The sequence below is a fragment of the Bufo gargarizans genome, chromosome 5 (assembly GCF_014858855.1).
Source record: "Bufo gargarizans isolate SCDJY-AF-19 chromosome 5, ASM1485885v1, whole genome shotgun sequence".
Lineage (NCBI taxonomy): Eukaryota > Metazoa > Chordata > Amphibia > Anura > Bufonidae > Bufo > Bufo gargarizans.
This window is the reverse complement of record NC_058084.1, coordinates 135850693-135872175: the sequence shown is the minus strand read 5'-3', so window position 1 is coordinate 135872175 and position 21483 is coordinate 135850693. Positions and strand designations below refer to the sequence as shown.

Here is a 21483-nt window from a genome sequence, read left to right as displayed (position 1 = left end):
AAATACTGCAGATTTCCTGCACTCCTTTCCATTGTGAAAAATTCACAACATTTGCGCTATTTATGGCAGTCATCTAAGGTGATCAGAATTTTGATGCAGTTTCAAATTTTTTCCTCAAGTAACTACAACTTCTCGCTAACGAGACTTCTCACTGCAGACCCTGCTGTGCACTGCACTGGTCAGTAGGAGGTTAATGTGCGCATGGGTGAGATAACGTGTGTATATTTGTCCCCGTCTCATTAGTGTAGGCCGTGGTGGAGCTGACCAAGGACTATTAATAGAAGGTTTAAGCAGCACCTCTTTGCATTACACATGATGTGAACGCTTTGCTTAGCAAGGTCCCAATGTCACTCTGAACATCTGTCACTTTCTAGAAGTGTACATTTCAGAGCTTCTGCCTACATCAGGAGATGTGTGTGTGTGTACGTAGTAGCAAAATGCACATATGACTGTTCCATACTGATGTGTTGTAGTTCTGGATCAATGTTCGTTAAAATTATGAAAATCATGTTCATACTTTTTATTTTATTTATTTTTTTATATATTTTTTTTTTTTATGGAAAGTGGCTTTCATACATTTATTCCCTAGAAGAGCAGGCAGCAAGTCTTGTCCAAGGATATAGATTGGTTTAGAAGAAGGTATAATAGGAAATAACTGTGTACAAGATCACTTTTATTATCAGGACTGGGATTAAAGGGAACCTGTATCACCTTTGTGCTGCTCCTACTAACGGCAGAATAAAGTAGAGACAGGTGAGTTGATTTCAGCGATCTGTCATTTATAAGTTACAAGTAAGTGGTTGCCAAGAACCAACATCACAATCATTGCAGACTGGGCCTGGAAAAGAGTCCCGGCCACCTGAGAAGAGTCCTGGTTATTCATGAATTCCTGCTCTCCTGCCCACCTGCTGATGACAGGCTTCTACCTAGTTTTCTCCCTTTCTCTCTAGAAGAGAACTGCCAATCATCAGCAGATGGACGGGGAGAGCAGGAGATTATGTATAACCAGGACTCTTCTCAGGTGGATGTGACTCTTCTCAAGGCCTGGGCTGCAGTGATTATGATGCTGGTTCTCGGCAACCATTTACTTTTAGCGAGTGACACACCGCTGACATCAGCATTTCTGTCACTATGTTATGCTGTCCTCAGTGAGGTCAGCATAAAGTTGATGACAGGTTCCCTTTAAAGGGAGTCTGTCATCACAGTTTCACCTTTTTAACCCTTCCCATAGCTTTCTAGCAGCATTACAGTTGATAAAAATGTTCCTTTATAAGCAATCGTGGACTTATAAAACTGGCAAAAATCGTCTTCTTCTCTCACGAGATCCCGCGCGGGAACTCGGCAAGAGAAGATGATGATGGGCGGGCAGAGGGAAAGGGTGGGCTGGGGGGAAGCGACGATAAGGCAGAGCTGCCTGGGCACCTACGAGGTTGACGCCGCCCCTGGGCACTTGCGAGCCCTCATTTGCATATACTACAAGTCCACGATTTCTTCTAAAGGTAACGTTTTTATCAACTGTAATGCTGCATAATTTCACTTTATGGGGCAAGGTGACCCAAAAATTGGTTGTTTTCGCACAGTTTTTATTTTTTTTACATCGTTCACCTGAGGGGTTAGGTCACTTGACATTTTTATAGAGAAGATAGTTACGGATGTGGCAGTACCTAATATGTATAATTTTTCATATTTATTTAAGTTTTACACAATAATAGCATTTTTGAAACCCCAAAAATGTTTGTCTCCAGTATGAGAGCCATAGCTTTTTTTATTTTTTGACCGATTGTTTTAATTAGGGTCTAATTTTTTGCAGGATGAGGTGACTGTTTGATTGCTGCTATTTTGAGGGGCATATGCCTTTTTGATCACTTGGTATTGCACTTTGTGGTGTTAGGTGACAAAAAAGTTGTTTTTGTATTTTTTTTCATGGTGTTCATCTAAGGTGTTAGGTCATGTGATATTTTTATAAAGCTGGTTGTTGCGGATGCGGCGATACCTAATGTTTTTTTTTATTTCACTTTAACACAGTAATAGCATTTTTGAAACAAAAAAATTATGTATTAATGTATCTATGTTCTGAGATCTATAGTTCTATTTATTTTTTGAGCGATTTCCTTATGTAGGGGCTAATTTTTTGGGGGGATGAGGTGACTATTTTATTGGTACCATTTTGTGGGACATACGCTTTTTTGATCACTTGGAGTTGCACTTTTTGTGATGTAAGGTGACACAAAAGGCTTTTTTTGACAGTTTTTTTTGTGTTTATCGGACGGGGTCGATCAGGTTATATATTTATATAGCTGGTTACGGATGCAGCAATACCAAATATGACTATTTTATTTAAAAAATGATCTTATTTATATAAAAAAAAATACCTAATTGGGGAATTTATTTATTTTTTACATGTGAAACCTTTTTTTTACACTTTGCGTCCCCCATAAGGTCATACAAGACCTCTGGGGGACATTTACCTTCACTTTTATTTATTTTTTATCTTTAGACCCAGTTGCAGGGAAAATACACCCCCCAGAGAGGCTGTACTGCAGAATACAGCACTGTACAGCCTTAGTGCAGGGCTGATCGAGGTCTGTAGAAGACCTAAAAGCTCCTGCACTCTCCCGACACCCCGGCGGTCACATGACCACCGGGCCGGGACAGGAAGCACATAGCTCTTCCTGACCTGTATAAACAGACCTCGCTGAGCGCTGTGTATGCAGCGATTTAGAAGGCAGGGACACCTGGGAACTGTCCCTGCCTTCTCTCTGGGGTGGCCTGCTGTCACCGACAGCGGGCTTACCGCTCGGCAGCTGCACGATTAGCGTGCAGCTGCCATCTCTGAATGGACGTTCCAGAACATCCATTCAGAGATAAACATCCACCATTAGGACATTTATATCCTATGGGTGGATGTGAAGTGGTTTAGGTTGGTGAAGACCGTTGGGTATAAAATGTAGTAGAAGCATCCATCCCACTTTTGGGACCCAGATGCCATCTGACTACACATATAGGACAGGTGGCGGCACGCGGCCCTCTTTCCTGAATTTTATGGGAGTTATGGAGATATTCAAGGCAAAGACCTCCTTACACTACTCTGAGTGAGCCATCAGGGGCCCCTGTGTCCTGAAATGTTGGAAGGCTTAAAAGCTAAGCATGGTATACACTATCCTTATAAATAGTGACTGTCACTGAGCCCTAGATTTGACCGGAAAATTACCTTGTGGCCTACAAAATGATTTTTAGGGCAGGATACTGAAGGCCCCACAAATGTTTCTCATGATCTGGTTGTGGTTAAATTGGTTTGGATAAAAGAACCGACCCAGCCCAGGATGTAAGTAGTAGTGGTCTTTGACATGCGCTTTATACTCTACCCCATTCTGACCGTAATTATTTTATCTGACCGTATTAATTATTTAATCTGACCGTAAATATAATATGCTACAGAATGCATTTTTAATTTACTTGTACTTTTTCTTCTAGTGCCATGCGTGTGTTGCTTTCAAAACTGCCTCGGCCGTGGATAGTTGATGAGAAGAAGGATGATGGCTACACTGCATTGCACCTGGCAGCACTCAATAATCATGTTGAAGTAGCAGAATTGCTCGTTCATCAGGTATGACTGTCATGTTGTCCAAGCAGTACCAGAGGAACTTTAACGGGTTTGTTTAATGAGAACTATAGAGCATATAGACATTATAGAAGGGGGCGGGGGGTCCTCTGCTCAGGACTCCCCTGGTGAACCCAAACGGAGAGCCACTCTGTGCATGCGTCTCCTGATCTGCCGAACTCGAGCAGCGGCAGCTGCTGCTGGGGAAATGCTTGGCTGGCCATGGATTTCCCTGGTAAGTTCTGTTTGCTGAGAGGCAAGCCCTGCGAGCCTTTTCATTCTGGAACTCAGAGAACACAGGTCCACATTTATAAAGACTATTTCATGCTGCACACTAAGCAAACAGATAGTTGGAGTAAATTGCACCGTTTATTAAAGATGCATGCATGCCTGTTAATAAATTTAGCGCATTTTGGACTGTCTTAAGCTACATGGTTTGTTTGCGACTAGGATGCGAACCCAGTGTGCTGTCCGCATCAGTATATCCGTTCCGTAGACCCGCAAAAAAAATAAAAAAAATAAATAATAGAACATGTCTTATTCTTGTCCGTTTTAGGGTACTTTCACACTAGCTTTATTCTTTTCCGGCATTGAGTTCCATCCTAGGGCCTCAATACTGGAAAAGAACTGATCAGTTTTATCCTAATGCATTCTGACTTTTCAGGATGGAGATAATACCGCAGCATGCTGCGGTTTTATCTCCGTCCAAAATTCCGGAACACTTGCGGCAAAACGGATCCGGCATTGCGGTCTGCACATGCTCAGACCTGAAAAAACGTGAAAAGAAAAAAAATGCCACATCCGATTTTTTTGGGATGGCACCGGAGAGACGGATCTGGCATTTCAATGCATTTGTCATACGTATTAGAATCCTGACTTGTCTGACAAATGCCATCAGTTTGCGTCCGCGACGGAACTGCCTGCTGGAATCCTCTGCCGCAAGTGTGAAAGTACCCTTAAGCATTGTTACAATGGAGCCGCAAAAAAAAAAAAAAAATGGGTGGCATACGGATGTCATCCGTTTTTTTTTTTTTTGGGGGAGGACCGCAAAACACATGCGGTCATGTGTATGTAGCCTTAAAGTCAGAAAAAGAACTTGAAAATTACTGTGAACAAGCGTAGCGTTGTGCTAGGGTGTGCACTATTTTTTGGCTTACTTATTAATAAATCTGTCTAAAATTTCGAGACCATGTCTGTATTGCTCTGCACTTTTCAAATGTGATAAATGTCTAAAGAAGTCACAAATTTTTTCACAAGTGTGGCGTGCGCCATGTCTTGTGACTTTATGTTCAGTTTACCGCAAAAACGACATGATGTTTGCTTACCGGTAGCTTTATTTGGGAGACTCTCCAGTCACATTCTCTATACCTTGCTATGAGACTCCGATTGAGCTTCCCATAGGAATGAATATAGAAAGTGGCCTCCAATCCACACAAGAGGTTGTGTGGATTGTAAAGTCTGCGTGGCGGTCACATTGTACAGCAGAAGACCAGAACAAAGCAGTCTTCTGAATAGTGCTATCGGTAAGAGAACTACCTACCCTACTTGATCAAAGAGTACAAATGTTAGTGGGTGTGCTTCTCTAAGTAATCGCATGATGTAATTACTTATCTTACCTTTCTAGCGATATTTATCAAAATGAGCTTACCCATACGCCAGTCTTGATCTCCCTGCACTGATTCACCTAATTTATTAAGAGGCAGGTGACTCTTAATAAGTGAGGCACATCTCTGCCCTGCCGTGTGCCAGATACTGATGTCTATGCCAGCAACAGGCTGGCGAAAATTTATGTTATAACTTATGCCACTTTCTGGCGAAAGTTATAGTAAATCAGGGAGGCACGCCCCTTCCCCTCCCCTTTGGAAGAGTGCTGTGAAGCTTAAAAAGTCACAAATTATGGTGCATATACAGCGTGGGCCATAATTTGGGACTTTTCTTACATCGTAATAGTTGCGTAATTGGCGTAATAAATGTCTCCGAATGTATTTACAAAGACATTCAACTTTGTACCTGAAAAGAAAAAAATCCACCGCAAAGTTACATGTTGATTGTCTTGCCGATTCTGCTGCGGTTTTGTATTGCAAAGGGTAAAATCCTCTATGGAAAGCTCAAGCCAATCTCTGCCCAGATTCTATACAGATTTTTTGTAAAATCTCATTCTGTTATGCTAGTACTGTAAAGCTGTGAATTTTCTGCTCACAAATCCGCTGCGTATCTGTTCTATTTCTACCCCATCTTGATGTACCCTAAATCTGCGCTCCTAGGTGGACATGGACTTTAATAACATGCCTAACTAATGTTTAAAGCTCTTGTATAGATGATAAAAAGGAAGCATCTTTGCCATCTACATGTTGTGACAAGGTATGGCATTTTCGTACATGGCGAATAGGAATGTGCATGTCCATCTACAGAAATGTGTGCTCAGCCGATCCTCTGCTCACTGCACAGCAAACAGTATAAATAGCTTTCTGCAGCACTGAGCCCACATTTACTAATAGTAAGACAGTGTAAACGTAGTAATATTAATGACCTGTCCTATATCCTAGGTTATGAATATATGATCAGCTGGGATCCAACACCCAGGACCCCTGCCGATCAGCTGTGAGAGCCGCGGCCTCTTCCTAGACCTTGTGATATCATGTTTATCGGTCACTTGGCCTAGTTGCAGCTCAACCCCATTGAAGTGAATGGGGCTGTGCTGCAATACCAAGCACAGCCACTATACTTTGTACGGTGCTGTTCTTGGAGAGATGGCGGGAGCTTTTGTGCTTACCAAAGCTCCTGTGGACGCAGTGGCTCCCTGATACAGCTGATCGGCGGGCGGGCTGAAACTCGGACACGGCACTCGCATAAGATCAAGCAGTGGAACTATGTAGAGAATGTGGTCATTCAGATGTCATTTTTCTTCCTGGGGTTTTAGTTGTGGTCAGATCTCTATGCCTTTCATCGATCTTGTAGACTGTTTAGCAACACACACAGACAGAGCAAAGTTGTGCGCCATTAATATGAAAATGTTCCCTAGTGTGGTATTTGCTGTGTTTGGTGCTAAACCAGTTGGTATACAAAGCATTGAATTTTAGGCAGAATGAGGGAGATTTATCAAAATTGGTGCATAATAGAACTGGCTCAGTTGTCCCTAGCAACCAATCAGATTCCACCTTTGATTTTTCATTGCTCTTTTGGAAAATGAAAGGATCAATCTGTTTGGTTGCTATGGGCAACTAAACCAGTTTTCCTTTGCAGTTTTAATAAATGTCAATGTTCCTACTGATCTCACACAACATTGTTCTTTCCTTCCAGGGCAGTGCAAACTTGGACATCCAAAACGTGAACCAGCAGACGGCTCTGCATCTGGCTGTGGAACGGCAGCATACACAGATTGTCAGGGTACGATGATACTACTGCTATTAGTGTTCAATCATTTCTTTATTAAAATTCAGAATACCTATTTTTTCTTTACTGCACAGTTCTTTAGTGATCCGTAGCCCGAGCATCTGACCACTTGCTTTGTTGTTGTGAGTGGCTGGCCATATCTTTATATTAACAGCAACTGTTCATATTTTAGTTTGATTCCACCATACCGTTACCAGGTATGGGTTAGAAACTGAGTCTCCTGTCCATCTGGTGTTTCTTCAATGGGCAGATACAATACATGGGCACCTGCCCCGTATTCTGGTGCTCCCATTATGTCTAGCTGTTGACAGGAGGGACAGTCTGCATATTTTTAACCACATGTATCAAAAAACTGCTGAAAATTTTCACTAAAGACTGATTGAAAACATGTTTTTTAGCCCAAAATAAATAAAATGGCATAAAAAAAGCAGTTTTCCTTCCTGTTCCTGTGTGTAGTGGAGGGGTGGCAGTGGGAATCTACAAGTGACATCAGGAAGGAAGATCACAGCCTAGTACTGTCATCTCTCCCCTGTACAGCCTCCAGTGACCTCAGGGGGGAATACAGGAACTTTTTTGCTTGTTATAGCTCCTTTTAGCAATCATGGATAATTATTTACCACATAGTAACCACATAGTAATCATATTTCTGCCAAAAAAAAAAAAAGACAATATGAGCAGTCATGAAGGGTTTCTGTTTGTTAAAAGTGTGCCCTGCCAGTGAAAAGGTTTAGGGCAAGAGCTGAGTGTTTACACCTATCAGAGGGCCCCCAAACAGTTTAAGGGTCTTTTCACATTACATTTTGTGAACATGTTTGACTTATGTACAGGAAAAGGTCTGTCTGGTTTTGGATATTGATGATCTATCCTCAGGCCCGACTCCCATCACCCCCACCAGTCAGCTGCTTGAAGAGATCACCACACTGGTATAGGGTTGTCACAATACCAAAATTTTGTTTCAATTTCAATACCATAAAAAAAGTATTGCAATACTCGATACCATGCGGAAAAAATAAGACACCAAAAAAGCTGTGTGCATTACGCATTTTATGGAACATCCGGCCCATAATCTAACAGTCCTATCCAAATTTTTTTTGCAGGGGGCCAGGTGACAAAAAAATTGCGAATCGTGCAGTTCCCCCCCCCCCCTAATAGAACTCTATTAGGGTGAATAGGGCTTCAGTAGCGTCTTGGCTGCCATGGTAACTGATCAGAGCCCCATGATTACACTGCTGGGGCTCCAATCGAAACTGCTACTGCACCACCAATGAGGAGCAGGCGACCCTCATCAATGATTTAATACTGGGGGGAGGGTTGGGGGGGCGCAGTGTGCCACCAATGTTTTTAATACTGGGAGGGACGCACTGCGCCACCAATGAAGATAACTTACGTTTAGTACAATACAGGAGGAGGTGCCGGCGGCAGAATCACATAGCCGGCACCCGACCTCTATGACAGGGAGCTGCGATCAGCGGCAGTTAACTTCCTCAGGTCCTGCCTCCTTTTTTTGTATTATTGGTTTAGTTATAGTCATTGGTGGCGCAGTGGCCACAGCCCCTTCCTTCCTCTTCCCCTCTCACTTGTCATTAGTGGCAGCTGCGGCACAGTGGGTGGGGAGGGAGAGACTCCTTCTCCCCTTTGCTGCTGAGGGAACATTGCGCGCGCCGAGAGCAGCGCGTGCCATGTTCTGTGATACTAGGCTGTGGATGCCAAAAGTGTCCTTTTGGTCTCCATCAGTGTAGCATGTATACAAATACATATACCACACACTACTAGGTGACTTTTTTAATGTAATGCCTCTTTAAAGAATTTTTAATTTACAATGATGGCTATATATGTGCAGTCATCAGTGCAACACCATACATTACTGTTACATACATAGGTTTTAATGTTTTGACCAGTTGGATGTTGTGGTCACTATGTAGTTAAAACTAATTAGATACATTTTATTATTTTATTGTTTAAGTTGTTAGTCCGTGCAGAGGCCAAACTGGATATCCAAGATAAAGATGGGGACACTCCTCTTCATGAAGCCCTCAGGCACCATACTTTGTCTCAGTTACGCCAGCTGCAAGACATGCAGGATGTAGGCAAGGTGGACACTACATGGGAACCATCAAAGAACACTGTAAGTACCTCCAGGCATTTCACTGGTGGTTGTAGAATACTTTAGGTGATTTGATGCCCTTTTTTTTTTTTTTCTTTGCTTCCATCATCTCGCCCTGGATGTGAAGTACTCAGATGTTTCTCATCATAGATAAATGAATGCGTTTTATATAATATGAAATATCAACTGAACAATTGTAGCCGCTTTTGTGATGGCAGCAGGACATTTCTTGGGCAAATGTTGAGTTTCACTAATCATTTCTTGAAGACTCTACCAGTATGTGTACACTTTTTCAGCTTATCATGGGACTTGGAACTCAAGGTGGAGAGAAGAAGAGTGCAGCATCCATAGCCTGCTTCCTCGCTGCTAACGGAGCTGACCTCACCATGCGCAATAAAAAAGGCCAGTCTCCTCTCGATCTGTGTCCGGACCCCAGCCTTTGCAAAGCCCTAGCTAAATGCCACAAGGAGAAATCAAGGTACTATTCAGTTTATGTTTTTCAGATGTTACTTCATGTTGCGTCTATCAAAGTTGGTTGCATCAGAAATGTGACACATAAGGAATCTGTGTGGTGTGGCAGGGATCTGCAGCATTATTTCTAAGTGGAGCTCCATAAAAAAAAAAAAAAAAAAAAACAGCTGAGTGTTAAATACACCAAATTGTGCTGTGCTCTTTGTCATGTTTTATGCATCACATTGAAACCAGACACACTTCTTTCTGTTCCACCGATGGTCATGATGACCCGTTAATGCCATATAAAGATAGTCACAGTCGCCTCAGACATGTAGAGGCCATACTGTCCAGCCCGGAAGAGGCCAACAGATACAGTAGCTTACCTAATGAATCACCCCCAGATTTTCTGGATTTAGTGTTTTCTATTCTTGAATTAAAATGAATTTTTGAGAAGAAATATAATGTGTATTCTTTCTTTGTGGAACCAGCCTCAGTTACAGGTACAGGTTTTTATTAGGATAATACATGTAGACACTGAGATTTTTGCCCATTATTGTAGGCAAAACTGCTCCAGTTCCTTTGAGATGGATATGTTGTTTTGGATTACAGCGGTCTCAAGTCATGCCACATATTCTCAGTTGGATTTGGTTTTGACTAGGCCATTCCTAGACATATAAACGATTCCTCTTAAATCATTCCATTGTGGATTTATGTTTAGGGTCATTGTCCTGTTGGAAGGTGAACCTCTTACTAGTCCTTAATCTCTTGCCAGGCTGACACAGGTTTTCCTCAAAAATTGCCCAGTATTTATCTTTCCCTCCATCCTGGCCTGTATTCCAGCCCTGCCAATGAAAAGCATCCCCACTGCATGATGATGCTGCCACCAGCACACTTCACTGTGGGAATAGTGTCCTTGGGGTGACGTCAAGTGTTGGGTTTGTGCCACAAATAGGGGTCTTTCACATGCCAGTCTTGGTAAAAAAAAAAAAAACTGGAGGAAGTCCTCACCAATCATCGAGAGGTTAAATTTGTTGCAGCTTTCTGTCCATGCACCAGAAATTGAAATATGTCCTTTTCACTTGGTGTAAAGTTTTGATACATGACCATCAAAGTGTTTCTCGTGATTGCCAACAAAAAGTACAATTTTTGTCTCATCTGACCAGAGGGCGTTCTTCTACGTGTTTTGAGAGTCTGCCACCTTGTATGTTCTAGGCATTTACAATGGATCCGCAAAAAAAAAAAACGGATGGCATACAGATGTCATCTGTTTTTTATTTGCGGACCGCAAAACACATACGGTCGTGTGCATGTATCCTAGAGGGGTTTTCTGAGACTCTGATATTGATGACCTAGCCCAATCTTCATTAGATCAGCAGGGCTCCAACTTCCAGGGACCCTGTCATTCAGCTATTTGAGGAGGCCCATTTGATAGTGGCTGTGCTTGGTATTGTTGCTCAGCCCCTTTCACTTGAATGCGACTGAGCTGCGCCTAAGCCATGTGACTGATGAAGGTGATGTCACTGGCCTAGTTGTTGGTGCTGGTAGTTGGACAACCGATTGATGACCTATCTTGAAGATATCAGAATCTCGGAAAAACTCTTCAATCAGAGATTCAACAAAGGCCCCAATGATAACAATAAATATAAAAATCTCTGAAACCCCTTTAATTCCATGGTCCTTGAGCTTTGGTGGGCTGCCTTCTCAATGATTTGGTGTAAACCACTGACAAAGTGTGGATGCTAACTTTGTTCTGTTACAGATACATTTTAGTGAATAGGTCACTTGCTATCATAAATTTTTAATTCCATGCAGTTACAAAAGTATTCAGATCCAGGTGCCGGTTTGAAAACTGTAGAATATGTTTCATGATACAACCCCTATCATTTATTTCTATTATACAGTTCCCACAGAAGTAGCTCTAGGAACTGCATCCCATTTCCACTCCAGATATCCACCCGCAGTGTCTTCTGTGCAGTTTTTATTGTGTTTTTGTTTTCCTATTGAATTCAGTAAAAGAAAAATGATCCATTTCCAGAGGGGTGACATTAATATGTGAATTTAACTTTTAAATATCAAGTCTGCTTCAGTGGAAATACTTTTTGCTCAGAAAATGATACCCGAAAGAACAACATAACATTGAAAAAAACTAAAGTTCCAAGACCAGTAAATAGTTTTTAGAATAAGAGGATTCCATAAAACTTTTATTTTCTAACCTACCTTTTATCCTTGTCTAGTGGTCAAGTAGGATCTCACAGTCCATCTATGAATAATATTGACTCGGAGACCCTGGAAGAATGCATGGTGTGTTCTGATTTGAAGCGAGATACATTATTTGGTCCATGTGGCCATGTAGCAACCTGTTCATTATGTTCTCCACGTGTGAAGAAATGCCTCATCTGCAAAGATCAAGTACAGTCTAGAACTAAGGTAAATTTAAAAGCATTTCTCAATGTCTTATACTTATTTATCACCATATAATATAAAGCCTGTGGTCCCGTTCCAAAAGATAGATGACTACACGTCTCCATTTTGTTGCCAAGCTTAAGAGTTACAGAAATGTATTTGTAGGTTCCCTATGTTCTTAAAGGAATCCCAATTTTGTGAAAATTCTATTTGACTCCTTCCTGTAATATGACGTAACTGTCCTTTAAGATTGGGAGTGATTTACCGCATCACCACTTTACGTTACATCGCGTAGACGGTGCGGGCTCAGTATCCACAGTGGGGGCCAGCTATAATACAGCCAGGCTCCTACTGCAACAGCAGAGATTGAAGAGCACTACAAGCCCTGTCATGTAATCCATAAGCTGTGGTGGTCAGTCGCAACCATGGCATCTAAATGGTTAGACAGTTAGAGAGGGCTCCCTCTGTCACTTCATGAGCTGAGACACAATCACGGGGTGACAATCAGTGGGTCCCAACAGTGGCCCTAGCTCTGCCATCTTACTACATGAGACTGATAGCTTTACGCTGACAGGCATAACAAACTCATGTAGAGATACACAGATCGTAGCACTTTCGTTCACTGAAAAGGCGATGAGCCGTTGTAATTACAGCACTTGCTACAAGTTAGACGGTGAAGAGGCTGCAGCGCTTAAACGGTAAAGATGCCGCGGCTTCTTCAAAAAAACTGATCGGTGGGGGTGCCGGAAGTTGGACCCCCGACTATGATATTAGTGACCTATCCTGAGGCCAGGTCATCAATATACTAGCTGTGCATGACCCCTTTAGGTAGTTTTCCAATGTTGCCTTTTGTCTCTGTATATCTGGTAAGGTTCTAAGGTTTTCTGGTAGGTGTATACCGTACATATCTGTTTTTTCTCTTTTACAGATAGAGGAATGTGTTGTGTGCTCGGACAAAAAAGCAGCTGTACTCTTTCAGCCATGTGGACATATGTGTGCCTGTGAAAGTAAGTGTGATCTCTGTGCTACCATGTCTTACATATGTCTGCAGTCTTTGTAATAAACTATGCATTTTGGTAACAGTCAGATGTCCTCGTACATAACTGGTTATATGGCGTAATAAATAGCAGCTGTACTGAAAGCTGGATATGCATTAAGCTAATGTTTATATCGGCCGTGGATGTACTTTCATATCCAATTTTAGGTTGCTGACATACGTGTCCTCACTATTCAAGTTCTCTGTGACCTTGGCAATGCATTGCTAAAATACTATCCTCTCCATAACGTAAACCCTTTTCCCAAATGACAGATGCTCTCAGAAACTTCTGTGTAGTCACGATGAGACGCTGTTCAAAGTTCTGCCCGTTGTGACTACCGTCAATTTATGGCCAGTCACACACCACCATTTTAATGCTGTCTCACTGCTTTGTCCACTTACCTCTGTAATTACTTCTTGTTTTTTCTTTTTCTTTCTAGACTGTGCAAGCCTCATGAAGAAGTGTGTTCAGTGTCGTGCTCTGGTTGAACGAAGAGTGTCTTTTGCTATATGTTGTAGTGGGAAGGGTGCAGAAGATGTCACTGATGACATTGGTAAGAAGGATAGGAAAGTGGTGATGTAACAACACTACTGGAAAACCGGAACAATGTGCATAAGCAGATTTAGATACAGAATTGTAGTTGGTCTATAATTCTTGCTGGGTGTGAATTTGCTCTGCCCAAGAATTCAAGAATATGACTGCTTTCTTCCAGAGACAGCGCCACACCTGTCCTCAGGTTCTGTCTGATACTGCATCTCAACCCCATTCACTTGAATAGAACTGAGTGGCAATACAAGACACAACCTATAAACAGGTGTGGTACTGTTTCTGGTAGGAAGCAACCATATTGTCTAATCCAGGACAGCCCATTTAACACTGCATTATAGCATCTGACAGTAGTTTACATCAGGAGATTTCCATGACGTATAGGCATGCAGTGACAGGTTCTTTTGCCAAAGCAGAGCAGGCTCTGCTGTGCAGTTCATAACTAGATTCCTTGACATACTGGGCTGACCAATGCCAAATAGACACTGTTTTGAGGTCTGTCAGGTGAACATGGCAGTATGGATAGGTTCAGCACAAGAACTGGAAGCTTTCTCAGTGCAGACACAGACTGTACAGTGTGGTGTGAACATGCTTTAATGGGCCTTTATACTGACGACCTATCCTCAGGCTCAGGTCATCAATATCTGATCGGCTGGGGTCCGACACCCAGCAACCCCACCGCTCAGCTGTTTGAAGAGGAGGTGGCACTCTGTGTGAGTGCAGCTTCCTCTTAATTACACTACGCGGTGGTGCTGCTCTTCTGAGACAACAGGCACTGTAATGAAGAGGAAGCAGTGCTCGCATGGAGCGCCGCCTCTTCTTCAAACAACTGATCGCCGGGGTGCCGGGTGTCTGACCCACACCCATCCTGAGGATAAGTCATTAATATAAAACCACTTTAAGAAGGTTACACCATACTCCAAAAAAAAAAAAGAAACGATATAAGTACTGAGGTTGGCTCCCTATGATGTTATATTGCCAGTTGTAATTATTCATTACAGAGTTGTATAGACACCACAATGGAGTTGCCCAAACCAAACATGTTTGCTTTGCATGTTTAACAACATTTTTAATGATTCCCTTCAGTATTTAGTGGTGAAGGGTGACCCGAATATGAAAAGTGCTCCTCGAGTCCTTATATTAATTGGCTTTCTTTAAACACGTAACTACTTGGAATTCTATAGAAAATATAGTGAAATTGGTTTCTGAAGTCATTACCTGTGAGCAGAATCCAAATATTCTAATGAAATGCTATGTAGTAGATATCCCAGTCACAGACTTTAGACCATAGATTGGAATTCCTTCAGCAGTGGTGCAGTAGATTCAGATTAATCATGCATCCAACAGAGGAACAAGCACCAACAGAAAAAGACCCTTGTGCATCAATAGTCTATGGCAGGGGTCAGCAAACTACAACTCCCAGCATGTGCCAAGGAAGAGTGCATGCTGAGAGTCATAGTTAAACCACAGCTAGAGTGCTAGGGCTTCTGGTTCATGGGCTTTTAAATCCCAACTATTAATTTCATTGTACAGCACAGCATGGTATGTCTGCCCCCGAACTTAGCTGGCTGAAACTAGTTGTGATGTCACTGCAGCTTACCTGGCAGTGAGTGGTGATGTCACAGCACGTTACCTGTCTGAAACTTGTTTGTTGTATCACACTAAGGTGCACCTGTGTTGTCACAATTGGATCTCTGTCTCAGTTCTGATGTCACAGTAGTTACCTGATGAAAATGTATTTGTGTAGCTTGAGAAAATCACTCTTGTGATGTCACAGCAGCTTTCCGGATGGAATCACACTTGTGATGTCACGTCAGCGTACCTTTTGGAATCACACTTGTGATGTCACGGCAGCTTACCTTTTGGAAGCACACTTGTGATGTCACGGCAGCTTACCTTTTGGAAGCACACTTGTGATGTCACGGCAGCTTGCCTGTTGGAATCACACTTGTGATGTGACAACAGCTTGCCTGTTGAAATCACACTTGTGATGTCACGGCAGCTTGTCTGTTGGAATCACACTTGTGATGTGACGGCAGCTTACCTGTTGGAATCACACTTGTGATGTCACGGCAGCTTACCTGTTGGAATCACACTTGTGATATGACAGCTACTGACTGACTAAAACCCCTTTGTGAAGGCCAAGCAACTAAGGGTACTTTCACACTAGCGGCAGGACGGATCCGACAGGCTGTTCACCCTGTCGGATCCGTCCTGCCGCTATTTCGCCGGACCGCCGCTCCACCCCCATTGACTATAATAGCGGCGGGGCGGAGCACGGCAATGTGCGGTTAGAGGCCGCCGGACTAAAAAGTCGGACATGCAGTACTTTTAGTCCGGCTGCCTTTCGACATGCTGCGCCGGAGCTCCGCCCCGTCCCCATTCTAATCAGGGGGGACGGAGCGGCGGTCCAGCGGCACAGCGAAATAACGGCAGGACAGATCCAACAGAGTGAACAGCCTGTCGGATCCGTCCTGCCATTAGTGTGAAAGTAGCCTTATTTGACTGAAACACTTGTGAAACGACAACAAAGAAAACCGCTCTCCAAGAGCTTTATTTGGCCCTTGTGATTTTCACCTGCAATTTTCTAGACAATGAAGTGCTAGCTATAGACTGCCTCTTTAATGGCTCTCCAGAAAATATCTTTCTTTTACAAAAATCCACTTATACTTATCAAACACATGTAAGAAGTAACCTAGCTCTTTACATGTGATCTAGGCAGTATGAACCACTAATAGATTTTCAGTGTAGACCAAATGCACAGGTTGCATATATGTTATGTCCAGCTGTTATGTAAAAAGAGAAATGTCCAGTGCTAAAAATGTTATATTATGGAATTGAAGTACAAGCAGTTATTGGATGCTTTCAGAGAAGTGGCTATATATTAGAAATTTCAATTTTATGCTTTTATTTTGCAGCAGGGGGAAACATCCCAGCTTTACAGAAGGATAAGGACAATACTAATGTCAATGCAGATGTGCAGAAGCTGCAGCAACAGCTTCAAGATATAAAAGAGCAGGTAAAGTGGATTTAGCATACTGAACCACATGTGCAGTACAACCATATGCAAGTAATTGTAATTATCAGTCAAAATGTACAGTCAGGTCCATAAATATTGGGACATGGACACAATTCTAACATTTTTGGCTCTGTACACCACCACAATGGATTTGAAATGAAACGAACAAGATGTGCTTTACCTGCAGACTGTCGGCCTTAATTTGAGGGTATTTACATCCAAATCAGGTCAACAGTGTGGGAATTACAACAGTTCTGGAACAACATCCTATGGACAGATGAGACCAAGATCAACTTGTACCAGAGTGATGGGAAGAGAAGAGTATGGAGAAGGAAGGGAACTGCTCATGATCCCAAGCATACCACCTCATCAGTGAAGCATGGTGATGGTGGGGTCATGGCGTGGACATGTATGGCTGCCAATGGAACTGGTTCTCTTGTATTTATTGATGATGTGACTGCTGACAAAAAGCAGCAGGATGAATTCTGAAGTGTTTTGGGCAATATTATCTGCTCATATTCAGCCAAATGCTTCAGAACTTATTGGACGGCGCTTCACAGTGCAGATGGACAATGACCCAGAGCATACTGCAAAAGCAACCAAAGAGTTTTTTTAGGGAAAGAAGTGGAATGTTATGCAATGGCCAAGTCAATCACCTGACCTGAATCCGATTGAGCATGCATTTCACTTGCTGAAGACAAAACTGAAGGGAAAATGCCCCAAGAACAAGCAGGAACTGAAGACAGTTGCAGTAGAGGCCTGGCAGAGCATCACCAGGGAAGCTATTTGTTTCTATGGGGTAGCAACAATGCAGACAGCACACAGATGTGATCAGCATCTGTGCAGCTGTTTCACAAATTACAGTACATGTTCTAGTTTTTACCGTTTTGCAGACGAACCGGTGGAAAGTGCGGCATGTACACCTCTGGTATTCTTAATTTTACTGATATGGCTGTGTGAATGTAGCATTTTTTTTATTTCACTTTGACTAAATGGCAACAATAAAAGCTCTAGCACACACAACTCGGTCAACACAAAAGTTGTTTTAGAGTTGTTTAGTAGTAAGACATAACAAACACTATATACATTTCGTATAACTGTAATCATATTTACTCACACAATAACGTTATGTCTTTTTTACAGCATAGTGAATGCTGTAAAAAAAAAAAAAAAAAAATGGTGGAATTGCAGGATTTTTTCTTTCAACCTTACAAATATTTTTTGGGTTTCTTGATACATTATATGGAACAGAAAAATGGTGGCATAAAAAATAAAAATAAATCAACTAGTCCTGCAAAACACTAGTCCCATACAGCTATGTCAGCAGAAATCGTTATGGGATGCGAGACTGAACACAGTGGCTAAAGTGTTGCATATGGACTATAACACCAGCGTGTGCCTTATAATCAGTACATATTTGGCACTGTAAAAGAGTTCTGCAGTTTGTTTAAACTGATGATCGGTCCTCTGGATAGATCATCAGCATCTGATCAGCCGGGGTCTGACACCCGGGACCCCCGCCGATCAGCTGTTTGAGAAGGCAGCGTCGCCGCGGCCTTCTCACTGTTTACCGCTGGCCCAGTGACGTCACGACTAGTATTAATTGTCCTGGGCGGGGCTAAGCTCTGTTCACTTGAATGAAGATTAGCCCAGGCCAGTTGATACTAGTCGTGAGGTCACTGGGCCTGCGGTGAACAGTGAGAAGGCCGCGGCGCTGCTGGAGCGCCGCTGCCTTTTCAAACAGCTGATCGGCTGGGGTCCCGGGTGTCGGACCCCCGCCGGTGAGATGCTGATGATCTATCCAGATGATAGATAATCACTTTAAACAAAGTGCAGAACGCCTTCAACTTTTAGGCTTGGCTTTGGGTAGATGTTGAAAAAAATTAAATAAAATAAATAAAAAAGACAGTGAGTTAGATATTATCATAATGTAAAATATTTGTACTTTTCTTGAGCTTTGTTGTAACTTGAGCCCCCAACAACAACAAAGATTCGTTTACTCACCTCTATTATTTCCTCTTCATTTAGTTGCAGCCCATTCTGCAGCGCTGTATGCAAAGTTGACAAATTATACATTTGATTCATGATAAATTCTATTTGTCAGCCAATGATATACATTGAAATGCATCTGTTTCCTTTACAATAGACCATGTGTCCTGTCTGTCTGGATCGGCTCAAGAATATGATCTTCATGTGTGGACATGGAACCTGTCAGCTCTGCGGCGATCGGATGAGTGAATGCCCCATTTGTCGGAAGGCCATTGAACGAAGAATCCTATTGTACTAGTCCCACAATTGCTTGTTTTTGTAGTATTTGCTTTCTGTACATAATTTTTTAGTACTCTGGGGTTATTAGCGCAAGCTGCATTTTCTGTTGAATGGTTTGCTGCAGAAGGGTATGCTTGATCTTGCCACCTTATATTCTTAGACATTTCTGTGTACTGTATTTTATCTGCAAAGCACTTGTATTTTTCCGTTCTTTTTGATACTGGAAAAAAATAATTCAAATTGCACTGGTTTAGTGTGGTTGGTAATAAAGCAGTGGCAAGAGCAATTATACTTTTTATAGTGCAAAAACGTATTATTATTATTTTTATTTATTTTTTAACGGTTGGTAATGTGCACAATTAGCGTACATTGTCCCGCAAGTGCCCAGAAATTAAAATGCTTAGTAGTAGGCCTGCTAGTAGTCCTTGGACCAGAGATTGTATTTGCTGCATTAGAGCTTTATTTTCATTAAAGGAAGTAATAGAATTTCTTTTATTCATTTACAGATACAGTATGTCATGTTAGGAGAGAGAATCTGAGATGTTGTGCAGAAGGCAGAACAAAGAAGCTAACTTGATGTCTTTTCTGATACTGAATAATAATGAATGTAAACCTTACAAGTGCCCCAAACCACCATGCTCAGTACACTACTAGTTTGTCTGCTGGATTTTGATCACTGGACACCATTATTTTTATTTTTTTTCCATTTTGCTTTTTTTTCCACTTTTATGTTAGAATATATTTATGGTAAGTGATCCTTTAATATTCAGGAAGAATTCTCCCACTAAGGATTTGTTCCTCCACAACTCAATGTCATTTTGTATATGTAGGTGAGCAGCACATCTAGTGGGGCCAAGTTTGCCTCTTGAGCAGTGACTTGGCAGTTTGCTTTTTGTGCTGGAGATGCATACTGGTCAACACAACACAGACTGGATGGACAATTTTGCTTTGTAATTTTGAAGAACCTTTTGTCATTCATTGATTAGTTCTTATAATAGTGTATGTGCATATATAATCGCCGGTAGAGACCTAATCTGAATGCTTAATCTAAATATGTTTTAATAGGAAAAGTATTTTTTTCACAGCTCCTGTCTCTTATAAGTAACATGGTTGAAAAGGCATATATGGTGCAGCAAGGTTCTAGCTATATGTTTGGGTACAGATCTGAATGGGCCTGTAGTTTTTTTTATATGTCAAGGCGTCATGCAACCAGAATTTGTGGGTTATGTCTGTGATATACATATACTTTCTTACCCAGCCGTACTCTCTTGTACCTTGTGTCCCTTGTACTGAGCTCCTCTCATGTGCTGTGCACAGGGCCCTCCATTCACGGCCAGATCTAGCCTGTGTTTGGTGCTGAAGGCATGACCTCCTGGTGGAGAAAAGAAGCTTGGCCAACCAGTGTTAGACATATACCACTTTCTGCAGTGTCTGAGGCTCCCGGGCAGGAGCAGAGCATAGAGATAGTCAGGGCCCGGGCATAATAACTAAACGGCTCTGCACTCACAGCAGGCAGTCATGACTATGTCAGAGGGCCCACCGGAGAGTGCCCTGGTGGCCCAGTCCAACACTGATTTAGGCCTCTTTCACACTTGCGTTGTCCGGATCCGGCGTGTACTCCACTTGCCGGAATTACACGCCGGATCTGGAAAAACGCAAGTGTACTGAAAGCATTTTAAGACTGATCCGTCTTCAAAATGCTTTCAGTGTTACTATGGCACCCAGGAAGCTATTAAAGTCCTGGTTGCCATAGTAGGAGCGGGGAGCGGTATACTTACAGTCCGTGCGGCTCCCGGGGCGCTCCAGAATGACGTCAGAGCACCCCATGTGCATGGATGACGTGACTTTAGCGTCCTGGCAGCCATGGTAACCATTCAGAAAAAGCTAAACGTTGCATCCGTCAATGCGCCGAAACGACGTTTAGCTTAAGGCCGGATCCGGATCAATGCCTTTCAATGGGCATTAATTCCGGATCCGGCCTTGCGGCAAGTCTTCAGGATTTTGGGCTGGAGCAAAAAGCGCAGCATGCTGCGGTATTTTCTCTGGCCAAAAAACGTTCCGTTCCGGAACTGAAGACATCCTGATGTATCCTGAACGGATTTCACTCCATTCAGAATGCATTAGGATAAAACTGATCAGGATTCTTCCGGCATAGAGCCCCGACGATGGAACTCTATGCCGGAAGAAAAGAACGCAAGTGTGAAAGAGCCCTTAAAGGGATTATATATGAAAGTAATAATGTTCGAAAATTGACCCACACGCAAACATGTACTCACTGTTTTTAAAGCAATTTTCACACTACAAATGTTATACACTGTAATTAAAGAGAACCTGTCACCATGACACATAGGGCAATGTGTAGGCAGCATGTCAGTAGGAGGAGCTGAGCAGATTGATGTATAGTTTTATAGGGGAAAGATTCAGTATAAATTGTATTAATTTATATCTCTGCTTCTTCCAGTTTAGTACCACCTCCATCAACAGTTGTCCATACACAAGGCAGTGACTGATATTCTCTGTGTAAGCGTGTATACATAGATAGCCGTCAGTCACTGATAACATCTCCCCTGTGTACTGAGAACTGTCCACTGCGGAGAATGTATGAATTACAATTTTTGCTGAATCTTTTCCCATGAAGCTACATAACAATCTGCTCTGC

General features: G+C 42.3%; 1 protein-coding gene across 3 annotated transcripts in view; it reads left to right on the top strand.

Annotated features, from left to right (window-relative positions):
- Window positions 1-20519, top strand: part of MIB1 (MIB E3 ubiquitin protein ligase 1) — a 100742-nt gene extending 80223 nt beyond the window's left edge. Inside the window, exons 13-23 of one of the 3 annotated variants that reach the window (XR_006390014.1) lie at window positions 3475-3607; window positions 6902-6988; window positions 8958-9119; window positions 9395-9576; window positions 11786-11978; window positions 12883-12961; window positions 13431-13544; window positions 16456-16556; window positions 18703-18836; window positions 19331-19571; window positions 19655-20519. Coding sequence is in view for 2 of the 3 variants with exons in the window: in XM_044293892.1 (XP_044149827.1) it covers window positions 3475-3607; window positions 6902-6988; window positions 8958-9119; window positions 9395-9576; window positions 11786-11978; window positions 12883-12961; window positions 13431-13544; window positions 16456-16556; window positions 18703-18836; window positions 19331-19349 (1204 nt within the window). In the remaining variant the exon portion in view is untranslated. Of the gene's footprint in view, window positions 1-3474; window positions 3608-6901; window positions 6989-8957; window positions 9120-9394; window positions 9577-11785; window positions 11979-12882; window positions 12962-13430; window positions 13545-16455; window positions 16557-18702 lie in introns of all 3 variants that reach the window. The other 2 variants (XM_044293892.1, XM_044293893.1) reach the window with 2 other exon arrangements.
- The last annotated feature ends 964 nt before the right edge of the window (window positions 20520-21483 follow it).